Source organism: Coturnix japonica, chromosome 11, assembly GCF_001577835.2.
Source record: "Coturnix japonica isolate 7356 chromosome 11, Coturnix japonica 2.1, whole genome shotgun sequence".
In the NCBI taxonomy this organism is placed as follows: Eukaryota; Metazoa; Chordata; class Aves; order Galliformes; family Phasianidae; genus Coturnix; species Coturnix japonica.
In genome coordinates this window covers 646868-659223 of record NC_029526.1, presented here as the reverse complement: position 1 = coordinate 659223, position 12356 = coordinate 646868, and the positions used below count along the sequence as shown (strand labels likewise).

The 12356-nt window shown below is 48.9% G+C and overlaps 1 protein-coding gene and 1 long non-coding RNA gene across 2 annotated transcripts in view; one reads left to right on the top strand and one right to left on the bottom strand.

Annotated features, from left to right (window-relative positions):
- CFDP1 (craniofacial development protein 1) overlaps nucleotides 1-12356 on the bottom strand; it is a 49706-nt gene that overhangs the window by 21001 nt on the left and 16349 nt on the right. Inside the window, exon 5 of the mRNA XM_015873826.2 lies at nucleotides 11090-11194. Within this exon, the coding sequence (XP_015729312.1) occupies nucleotides 11090-11194 (105 nt within the window). The remainder of the gene's footprint in view (nucleotides 1-11089; nucleotides 11195-12356) is intronic.
- Nucleotides 7507-11145, top strand: LOC116653965. The gene is made up of 2 exons (XR_004308653.1): nucleotides 7507-7789; nucleotides 11068-11145. It is a non-coding gene; the product is annotated as an uncharacterized LOC116653965 (long non-coding RNA).

Genomic DNA, 12356 nt, shown 5'->3' with positions numbered 1-12356 from the left:
TCTGTGTTTTCCAGCAGGCTATAATCTACCAGGGAAAACTACAGTGGCAGGGAGGGTGAACACAGAAGCTTTAAAGAAATCTGGAAAGAAATGTGTGAAACTGAAGCTTCCATTTAATTTAAGAAAAAATGAAGAAGATATCACAAAGTGGGTGAGCTATGACTGCAAGGACTACCAGCACTTGCAGCTGCATGTAGAGATGCACTCTGATGACACAAAGGCTCAGCTCTAAACCACAAATGATGCTGTCCCCAGAGTCTCCACGATGGATCTCTGTGTGAAGCAGCTCTGGGAGCAGCAGACACTGCAAGTCACCCAGTGCCCAAAGTGCCCAGCTAACCCAGACCCTTGGCTCCAGCACCACCCAAGAGCATGCTTGTAGGGGGAACCTCTAGATATGGCTTATTGAGACAGCACTGAGACACAGAAAACACCCTACAACCAGCTCTCCATCTTCAAGGAGGGCTTCAAAATGTGGAAGCAGTGCTGGAAGCTGTGTGCCATGGCAGGTGCGGCTCAGCAAATCCCGTTGCAGACGCAGCACAGCAAGGCTTGGAACCAGCAAGGATTTGGAAACGGCACACACTCAGTCTGCACAAAGCCATGCCTCTGCTCATAAGCCCTCTGAAAAGCAGCAGGAATGCACAAGCCACATCATGGCTCCTATGTTGGAGAAGGGGCAACAAACCCCAAGATTAACTGCCTGTGGCTCCGAGTCCTAAAATAATTTAGAGATGAGAATAATGCTGAAAGCTGCTTTGAAATTCCCAGCCCTTATCGTGCCTTCTGGATGTCTGTTGGACTTGATCAGCTGACAAAGCAAACTAAGCAGCCATCTCCAAAGAGAGCTGCTGGCCATTACAACAACCTATCGCATCCAGCTCACTAGATGTCCGAGCATTTCCAAGGAATGGGGTCTTCACCTTTTCCTCTGCAACAATCAATCCATAGGCGCCTGGATTTTTGGGCAGCTGCTTTCTTTTCAGTTACATCACAAATCAAAGTAAATAAAATGCTCTCTGCCAGGGCCTCTCCCCAGACTCATTCCTTTCTGTATTTTCCCATTCCCATCCTCAGCTCTGTAAGTCCACAGCCTGCACACCCAAGCGGACCTCATCCATTATTCCTGCATCTGAAGCACGTTAGCACTTCACAAAGGCCCTTCTTTTACTTCACACAGCGCTGGGATCCCCATGGCATTCAGCACAACCTCTGAGCTAATGCTTTGAGGCTTCCCTCACTCACAACCCCAGCTCTGCTATACTGGTATCGATATTTAACATCAACAGGCCCCTTTCCTTCCAACACTTCCAAACTGTGTTTTCAGCTTTATCAGCAACAGTAAAAAAACCATATGTATGTAATCCAGGCTCAAGGTGCACATATAATAATGGAAAGGCTGATGCACCAGCCAGGTGGCAGACACCCAGCCTGACATTTATCTGTTCTCATGCTTGAGGAAGAGAGATCGCTCACTCACAGCTAAGTGGCTCTGGAGTTTGCCCTTGGTCAAGCTGGGAAGCATCACAAATCAGCCACCATGAATCCACAGAGACAGGCAGAGCTGGAGAGCACTGGAGAGCAAGAGGGACAGCAGCACGCCGCTGATTAAACAGCTCCAAACACAGCCACGTCCTGATGATGCCCATGAGAGCAGAGCACAAGCCATTTGCTGGCTTCTGGAAAGTCCTGGTGTGTTTTCACCTGGTTCAAACAACTTTCTCAATAATCAGTTAGTTCATCTCCAAGAAAGAGAAGGGTTCTTTATCTCTTGAGGTTTCCTGCTCAAAGCCCTCTCCCAAAGCTTCTCACTGGTTTGGCACAGAGGTGACCAGGCAGAAACGTGCCATTGAACTCAGGATCATCTCCAGCCTTCACCCCTAGAAGAAGTCTTAGCTTAAAGCAGTTGGGTAAAGGAGCTCTGCAGTCTGCCATGTTGAGTTTGGACAAATGGGAAGCTCCAGATCCAGATCCAAGCTTTCACCTGTTTGAGTAACCATCAGAATACATCAACAACGCACTACTTTGGCTCAAACTGCCTAAGAGAATGATGCACTGATCACATGGACACTCTCAAACCTTCACATCCACCTGGGTTTGTTGGATGGCTGTGCCCCATGGCAGTCACAGCTGGCACAGCCTAGGGTTTATCAATCAGCCATCAGCACTGCAACACATCACAGGCAGCACAGAACTGGGAGGAAAAGCACAGCAACTCAGTACAACCACATATTTTGCTCTGAGAAGCCTACCCAGAGCATCACTTGGGACATCCCAGGACCATCCTGGTACTCTTTTGTTGGAAGTCTGTTACAGAAAAGAGGCTCCCTAGTTGTGTGGCTGCTGTCCAGCTGCTCCCCTGCAGCTTAGCACACAGCAGACAAAGCAACAGCTCTGGCATTGAGATGCACATGTGAAGGTAACATGCCAACTTTTGCCTGGGGTTTCCAGCCCCAGGATGCCTCACTCCAGGTTTATCACAGCCCAGGGCAGAGCTGATATGGATTCACATTCTGAGTCCTGCCAATATGATCTCACCACCTCTTTAAGGAACAGCATGGCCAGAAATCCCACGGCCAAGGACAACACTCATGCATGTTTACAAGTGTCAGACCTGACCCTCACTGAAGGTGACTTTAGCAGCCAAGGACAAGGCAGCATGGACACCTGCAAGCCCAGCACAATGCCAGCACTGCAGCCCATGGAGCAGGGAGGTATCAAAGCTCTCCAAAGGCCGCACTGCCCTGGGACACCACGCAAGGCCAGGAAAATGCTCCTTGTGACTGTAGTGCTATCTGCTTCCCACCCAGCTCTCCTGCTGCTACAGGAAGGAGACAGGAAACACTTTTTTTTTCCCCCCCAAGAGGAATTTGTAATAAAGAAAATGGAGGAGAGTCAGTATCCCTCAACAGCTATGACAAACAACCTCTTATCTACCATCACTTTTCCTCCTGAAGGCTTTGGAGAAAAGCTAAGTGGAAAACCCCTACTCATTTGGTGGCCCTGCAACCAAAGCACTGACCAGTGGAAAGGTGCCGGGTATCCTGTTTGTGCCACATACTTCAAAGGTTTAGGTGTTTAAAAAAAGAACCCTTGTTAAATACATTGGACATGAAACCATAAAGCAAGATGGCAGCGATCTCATAGAAGCTCCAGAGTCAGCCCAAAGCACACGACCTGTTTTGTACTGATCTGTTTGCAGAGGCCATGTAATCCCCTACAAGTGGTTTTGTTTCCAAAACAAATGCTACACACTCTTCTTTGAGAAAGAAGGAAGAAAACTCCCTCCAAAGCAAAGAGCCCAGCGCTGCCAGCAAGGCACTCCAGTGCACACGTGTGAGCAGGAAAGGAAACAGAGAGCCCTTCCAGCTTTCCAAAGGGTTACTGCTAACAGTGGGGAAGAAGGGATTTTACACATTAGGAAAAATGCCACAATGGAGCCACGCTTAAAGCAAATGCTGCACCAGAGGCTCTGGGCTGCACTGTCTGTCTCACACTTCTCTAGTGCAAAGTGTGGTTACAGGGCAGGATGAAGGCTCTGGCAGCAGGGTCAGCATTGCAGGAGCCTTGGCAGCAAGGAGCAGTGTGCCAGGTGCTGCACAAACAAGTTTCCTCCTCTGGGAATTGGCATGCTCCAGTCGCATGGCAGCACGCTGGCTGTACCTCCAACATCTCACTTCAAATAGCACAGGTCCAGGGGGTAGTTCCACACCAAAGTGCCTGAACCTTCCTGAGATCTAAGTAAAGAACAGGATGAAGAGTCTAAATACCTCTTTGGGCTCTGGCCTAAGCAACTTGCTGTGCATCATGCAGGGGGCACAGCAAAGCAAAGGACATCCTCATATATCCATCTCTAGAGGGGTGGAGATACTGCGTACACCAGCTGCACTACCAGGCTTCCTGCAAGGAGAAATCTACAGGTCCCAGATGAGGAGAGAGGCATGCTACATACCAGCCATCCTGGAAGGAAACAACAAGAGCATGCCAGAAAATTACTCTTTCAGTGCTCTCCCAAGAAAGTCTAATAATCTCATCTTTCATGCGCTTACGCCTCTGCTTTCTGCAAGGCCTTGCTGTGCGCTGGCAGGCAGCTCCCCAGGAGCCAGGAAGGTCAGCGTGCCTCCAGCAGGGGAAGTGGCAGGGGGAGAGGAGCACTGGGCTGGGTTCCCACCAGCTTTGCATTATGAAAGCCAGGAGCTGGAGTCAGCCAGCCTGTGCGGGTTTGCTTTAACCCCCTCGGTGCTGCTGAATGAGCATTTGCACCTACCTCCTAGTGCCACACAGCCATATGTACACTTGCAGGTCATGAGTGTAACAGGCAAGCACCTCAAGGACAGACTTTGCTCCCTTTTCTGTGCTTTGCAGCTGTCAGAAAGGTACAAATTCCCTCTTGGTTTGCACTCATGGGTGCTCCAAGCCGGCCTGCTGCTTCCTGCTGCTTAGTGAAAAAAACACAGTGCTGCAGTCCAACACTGCACATGCCCAGGACTTGTTACTTCAAGAAATACCATCATTGTTCTCAACACCGTCAGCTCAGCAATGAACAGACGTCTGCATTGTCCCTTGGCTGCCTGGAGGCTGACAGCAACGGCACTGAAGCGCAGGTCCCAGAAGGATATCAGAGCTGCTGCACAAGAGCAGGTCAGATGGTCCTTTATCTACCTTTGTTGATAACCAGCAGTAGATGCAATGACAACAATGAGAAAAGAGGGCACAAAGGTGCCTTTCTCTGGGATTCCTAGAAAATAGAGCAGTCGCCAACAGAAATGTTAAATAATCCAGCTCCCTGACACAGAGGGTACCAGAGCATCATGCACGCTTCCACACGTACTGCAGAGCAATGCCTGCAGTGCCACTGTCAGCAGCGCTGTTATCTGCCCATGCAGAGGGTCCTTCAGAACAGAGCAGTCCCAGAGCTGTGCTTGCTCTGAAGAGTGTGATGTTGAGGGCAGTGGGCCAATAAATCAGGAAGGCTTTGAACCTGAGCATGGGGAAATGAAGCACTCCATGGCTTGGCAGAGTGGATTAACACACTCTGGAGAGCTCGAGACAGTCTGGAGCTCGTTCAAGGTGCCCTTTCTGCTCAATCTGTAGGGGTAGATCCTCGAGGCTCTGGGTTTTGGATGGGAAAAAGAAGCAGAAGGGAAGGAACTGGGGGTTCCTCACCCCCACACCAGGGCAGCATGAGGTGAGGTGGAACCCAACCTCACTGAGCACCCTCTACCGGGTAGAAAACAGCCCCAGGGCTGGGGCACACACTTGCTCGGGGCCTTCTCTGCAAATAAAAGAGCAGTTGCAGACCGATGCCAATGGGGGAGGTTATCATTGCCCTCAAGAGCTCAGTTTCATGCCAGCAACTCCTTTAAGAAAAGAAAGCCAGCATTTTAGTCAGTAACTTTCCCATTTAACCCTAATTGCTTGATTTCAACTTCTAAATATCCAGCCTGGGCTTGCCTGAATTCTAAGCCCAGTCCTCCTGTGCAAGGCTGACAGCCTAGCAAGCAGATCAAAGATCTGGCAAACAAGCATGCTGGAAAATATTGCTGTGCTGATTTTCCAAGAATGAAGCCACCAGTATGTGAGGAGCCTGGGGCAATAGCAATGAAAGCAGGGAGCATCACTGAGGGTGTCACTACGGCCTCGCTGTGCTGGTTCGTATTTAGGAAGAATGATCCAGCTGAACTTTTTTCTTGACGTGAGAAAAAATGAGGAAGGCGAGTGTGGGAAAGCAAGGCGATGTAACACAAGCATCTGGTATGGGGAGATGCTCAAGGGACACGGTGCAGCTCAGTTAATATGCAGGGAGGCACTGTAAAAACAAAATAAGGCAGGAGTGGAAACAATCTTCTCAAACAGACACCCTCAAGCCATGGCACAGATGGGAACTGGAGCTCTTTGGAGCTCTTTGCAGTTCCAGGCTGTAACCTTAAAACAAGGCTTCCCTTCTCACCTCTCCTTCCAGCTAACACGGGAAGATGCAGGGGCTTCCCTCTGCCACCTTGCTAGGGGTCTGGAATACAAATACAGCTGGCTTCGGTTCCCATTAGAAGTTAATTTCCTCAATAATTTTCAGAGAGAGAGAAGGAGAAATGCTCGTGATCTAAGAGATGAAAGCAAATGAAAAAAAGCCTCATAAAACCTGCAGTGCCCTAAGGGAAAACTGCCCTGCAACTTTCATTGGGGAATTATCAAAGGCCCTGGGCTGGTGGGGGGTTGTTTGTATTTTATAAGACAGATGCTTTAGAGAATATAAGTTCTCAAATAGCTGAGATTCCATTCTGCTGAACCTCCAGCAAGACTAGAAAAAGAAACAGCTGATCCCAGTTAGTCCAGCCCAGGATTCAGCTTAGCCACATCAAGACAGGGTGAAGCGGCACAGAGCCATGCAGGCACCGCTGGACATTTCCAACACGATGCCCTTGCCCCAGGCAAAGGCAGCTGCACACATACTAGCAGAGCTGCAGGACAGCACGAGTGGAGCTAGAGATCTCATTCATTGCTACTGTAAAACAGGCTGGGGTGAAGGCACTGAGTCATTATGCCTGAGAACAAGAACGCATGGCTCCTGGGAAACTATTTCAAAAGATGGACATGCAGTGCACACATTGCTTCCAGGCTGGGACACGAGGCACAGCACTTCCCAAATGAGATCCCAGAGGGTAAGGGGGTTTGGCATGTGTTACATACAAATGAGCAGCAATCAGCATCTTCTTGAGATGGCTGAAGACCTTTCTCTCCTGTACTGACCCAGCCGTCCCACTTTAAGTGACAAATCTTCCTTTCCCTGCCAACCCCAGTAGGATAATTCACCTCAGCCCACTTCACAAACTAAGGTGTTGCCAAAAAAGGCACCCAGCCTTGTTACCACATTGACTCAAAGGGTGGGTAAGCACAAAGCAGCCAACAGACACTAATGAGGAACAATTAAAACAAAAATAAAAACAACAGCAAATTGAAGACCTGAAGAGGAATTACTCAGTGGTGTAGCTACTGTCACATTTCAGCTCTCACAACCAAAGTGTATGAATAGGAAATAAGTAAAACTAGCTGTAGGGCCCATGAATATTGTCCAGGGCTGGTTCCTCTTCCTGTGCACACAGCAACATGCCCTGCACACTCACATCCAGCCCTTTGGCCCTGGTGCAAGTGGCTGGGACTTCTCCATCCAGGGGAACAGCACTCTCTGGAGCACAGTCAGGGAAGTACAGGAGAAAGCTGACAGCTCTTGAAATACCCAGCTAGTACACAGCTATTCAATTGCCTACCTGCAATCCCACCTCCAGATATGCAGAAGGTCTTCATTATTTGCTTAATTTTCATCTTCATTCTGCCAGTACCTGCTAAACTCACATGTTTTAGCTGAATAATCGCATGCAGTCGGTACTGAGTTGGAAATGGAATGTAAATTCCTGCTGTCTGAGAAAAGGCCTGAGGGGCTGCTGTGAAATGAAGCTGCTCCCTGGAGGCATGTGAGTGCTGCTGCAGGGCTCAGGATCACCCCAGGCTCCGAGGTGTCTGTCTCACCATCACCCACTCACAATGGCATGGAATGCATATTAGTCATAATAGCAAAGGGATCCAATCAGCTGCAGCCAGGTCATAAAGAAAGAGCATCTTTTGCAAGAAAAGCTTTGTATACAAAGCAGGCTCCGGGAAATTCAGCTTTCAAATGGCATTAGCAAGTCAGGATGCTGCAAACACACTCAAGGTCCTCCAAGGATAGAGTAAGGAGCTCACCCTCCATATCCTCCCACCTCAACTGCCACCATTTCTCCTCTGCACACTGAAGGTAGGAGAGAAACCACACACAGACGTCTTCTCGCTGCAACCCCTCTGCTCCACCAGTAGCACACTGCAGAGCAACAACTTACATCACTTTGTGGTCAGTCTATGTGAATTGCTCTATTGCAGACCAGTGGAGAGAAGCACGTGGGGTGAGCAGGCTGGAGGTTATCATGCTCTCTGTGCTCACAACAGGCATTTGTCTCTGAAGCTGAGCTCTCCTACAGCTCTTCCTTCTGTCAGGTTCCACAATAAGGTCCAAACCCTCATGGACCGACCTCAGCCTGGGATCAGTGTGTACCATGCCTACCAACCCTGCTCACTTCAAAGGTGGATTTCACCCTGCATTTCTGCCAGCCTACAAGGCAAGGAAAGGCCCAGGAGGTCACGCAGCCATTGCTGTAATTTCAGGCAGGATCAAACAGAAAAGCAACAGCTGGGCTGAGTGAGCACGTCCACATTTAATTACAAATGGTTTTGGTTAATAAGCAAATGCAAGAACAAAGCAAGTGTGAAACCTCCCTTTTTTGCCACGGCTCCTGCTCAGGCTGTGCAGAAACAGCTGCCTTGAGGGGCATCTCAAAATCCACCAACTATGTTTTTTCTTTCATCTTGCACATTTTCATAACTGCTGCAGATACACCACTCTGTGCAACACCACCATGCACAGAGGGACATAAGCCTCTGTATCACAGAACAGAACCATCTGCATTGGAAGCAACCCTTAATGGCCATCTAGTCTGACTCCCCTGTGACGAACAGGGATGCCCACAGCTCCATCAGGTGCTCAGAATCCTGTCCAGCCAGACTTTGGGTGTCTCCAAGGGTAAGACATACAGAGGACAATCCTCATCACTTCTAGCAGACATCTCTGACAGCACCATTAGCAATATGCAACCTAACAGTACTACAGAAACACCACTGGAACAAAGCAGTAGCCCCAGGACAGCCTACCAAAGCAACACCAGCCGCTGATGTACCATTGCCAGCTGTGCATACGATGTCCCAGGAGCTGGGTATCACGGGAGGACATGATGGGAATCAAGAATCATTGAGAGGCTGAGAAACCACCACAGCCCTGGGAACTGAGGGCTGCTGAACTTCCTAGCACAGACTGCTGAGAGAACTGGGTGGGCTGTTTTGTACTCCTGGCTTTAATTACAGCCAAGTGTTTAACTTACTCCCCTTCAACCACCCCCGTGTCCTTTACGAGCATAACTCCAGCTTTTTATAGCACATCCGGTATGGACATTAAACGCATTCAGGAAATGCTCTTTCAGCCCCAAACATCCCTTCCCCTGGACCAGTAAGCTGCAGGGTTTGCAGTGCAGAGATGCAGGACCGGATGTTTGGTTTTGTGACTGCTGCTTTCCTGGATTACTTCTGTCTGTTTAGAGAAAGGAAATTAAATAAATACAGGGTAGGCTGGCTGCATCCAGAAATAATTCAGGCTGCTTGCAAGGTAAAGAAAGAAAAGCCAAATGGAAAGGCCACTCCGAGCTGCTCATACACTCTGCACACAGACTTATTTACTTCTGTTATTTAATCATAGCAGGTATAAAGTTCCTGGAGGCTGACAATGGCTCACTGAACAATGGGTGTCCAGAGGCACATCTAGGATCCCAAATTACATGCACTTCAGTGCCTTCTAGCAATACTGACCACAACTAGATGCCTAATTCAATGTGCAAGTGAGGAATGAACTCAAAACTTAGCCAAAGTAGCCAAAGGGCACCAGCAAAGAGCCATCAGGCCACACCAGGCTCCATCTTTCCCCCAGCAATGCCCTAGCATGTCACCAGAGATCCTGTGGCTCTGTTCTCCAGAGGAGTGAACTCGAGGTTTGGATAGTAACAAGAGTGCTGGTCAATTCCTCACACCGAGCAAAACACAAAGCTGTGGCTCTGCATAACATGCAGGGAACTCTGCAGCAGGCTGTGAAAGGGAAGTGCAGTTGCTGCCTTGAGGGAAGGCAAGATGCACAAGCCCTGGATAAGCCATGACTCCTCACATTTGGGGCAAGTAACTGTCACTGCAACATCACATGCTGGCAAGCTGAATGATGACCTAATTAAGTCTCATAATGATGCTCCTAGTGAGCTACAGAGCCAGCCTGCACTCAGAGCAGTAGGGATTTTGCTGGGGGTGAAAGATGGGTTGGGAGAGACAGGAGGGCCAACAGTCTGCAGGACCATTAGCTACCACCTGAACCCTCTCTGTGGTCAGCCAAGACGAAGCAAGAGTGCCAACCCAACCCAAAGGTTTTGCAGCACAAAACTCCCTACAAAACACTGACGGTAAAACTGGTGAGCCCTGCAGGAACAAACTGTTGTGTGGCATGAACAACAGTAACTATGCTCATTTACTTGTTCATTCATCTCAGGGAACAGCAGCTGTTAAATCACACGTGCTGCATACTGTGCTCTCACTACCCTGATCCAACCACGAGCTATGCAGCACTTAGCTGGAAACACATGTGACAACCCAGCTGCAGCCACTGAATCCCATTCTATCTCAGGAAAAGGCAGCCTTAACTCATGCCAGAGAATTGCTCCACAGCAGATGGGAAGGAGAATGTATTTATTTGAAAGGTCGTGTTTCTGTGTGACCAAATTGTACCCAGCTAATGCCTTCCAAATGTAAATGCAAATGACCAACAATAAAAATCAGTGTTGGGAGAGAAGCATCTCCTGTGTTCACCAGAAATGAGTGATCTCCCAGGCTCATTGAGAACTGCACAGTTATGTCAGATGCCCAGGGGACCTGACCCCATCATTGCTTTGACAGCATTATGATAATCTCTGCATTACATGCTAGAGCATGAAAAAGAAGCGTCAAATCCTCACTGAAATGGTATTAGAGAACATCAGAGAGGCTGAAACATGCCTCATAAAATTGCTCCCCTGAAGTTTACAAGTCATAGTCCAACCCATCATGAGTTCTTATGGTTGAGGAAAGCACCTTCCAAAGGAACTGCGGGCAGTTTCAGGCATGTTTCTGAGTTACCTCCAGTTTCATCATGTCATTCAGGATGATCAAAACAGTATTTCCTTACCAGGACGAATGATTTACAAGGATTGAGAAATTCAAGTGTTCTCCTATGCAGTGAGTCACCAGGAACTACAGCTCGCTCCCCCTGCTTCCCTCCCCACAGAACATCATGCCTTCCCAGCCTGGTTTTGTTCCCACTAAAACCTTGCAGAAAACACACATCCAGCAGCTTATATACCACAGGGCAAAGCCTGCTACATCAACATGAGCACCGTCTCTCTCTTGGCTGTGCAGGGCAGAGAAACCACAGACTCACCCAGAGACAGTTGGGATGGAACCAGGAGCTGATGTCTGCCACTTCTCCTGCTGCTTCAGAAAAGATTTTGCTTCTTTTGAGGTTGAGTCCACTTCTTTAGTCACTCTGTTGGAGAGAAAATAGACAAACCAGAGGGTAAGAATACAAAAAAAAACAAACAAAGATCCAGCAATGAAACACAGAAAGCAGGTACAAGAGCTAGTCTGCTGGGCTCACCACTGCACAAAGACCACCTCTATCAGCTGTGCACCAAAGAACTTGCATCTTTGATTTCACTGCAATTACTCTGTTCACAGAAGAAAAAAGGAGTAGCTAATCAGAGCTGGGGGAGCAGGGGGATTGTTTCCAAATGAACAGGAAAGCTTATTCGTTCAAACAGGCCACTCAGAGCCACCCAGCTCTACTCAGGTCACTAAGTTGGCACTCCAGCTGCAGTGCCAACAACCGCACAGGCCTGGCCTTGTCCGCAGCCCAGGCTGAGCAGGGAGCTGGTGTGGGGCACAAAGCTCCAATAAGGCAGGGTGGCTGAGATGCACTCTCATTTTCCAGTTAATTTTTGTTTGGACCCCGAGGGCATAATATATCGAACGTCAAAAAGGTTATAAATCAATACAGCATCTAACTGTCGTGAATGAATTACAAACATGAGAAAGAATCTCTGGAAAACCACTCAATAATTAATTGCTAGAAACCCCATCCACTTTATCCCCTCATTTGCAATGACCTGCCTCCAGCAACATGTTTTTCATGCTTTCAGCAGCTCTTAATGAGGTTGCCAAGCTAACAATTTTGCTCCCTTCAAAAGGAAATCCGTAAGCTCTTCCCAAGCCCTGGGGCTCTATCTGCAGAGAGCACAGACCCGACCGAGGCAGCCTGACTCGCAGTTCAGCCAGCCCAGTATCACATCCTTTGCTGACAGTCTCCTCAGTTGGAGGATCTGTCCTGTTAAAACTCAGGCTGAATGCTGCTTGCCTCCTACCCTGGCAAGCCAACAGCTCCTGCAGAGCAAGCCAGGCATCAGAGCTTGCAGCTGGGGCAGCAACACGTGAGCAGCCTTCAGTGCCTCCCTCGTAGTGCTGGCTGCAGGATTCTTGCTGGACCTGGAGAAACCCACGCACGTGCAGAGCCAGCTGGACTGCTGCTCCAAAGGCTGGCAGCGAGGGAAGCACAGCACAGTTATTTGTTAAGCCCAGAGGCACCAGTGCCCTGAAATCCCCCTCATACAGAACCACTGCTGACAATGAGTTAGTGTCCAGCATGGAAGGGA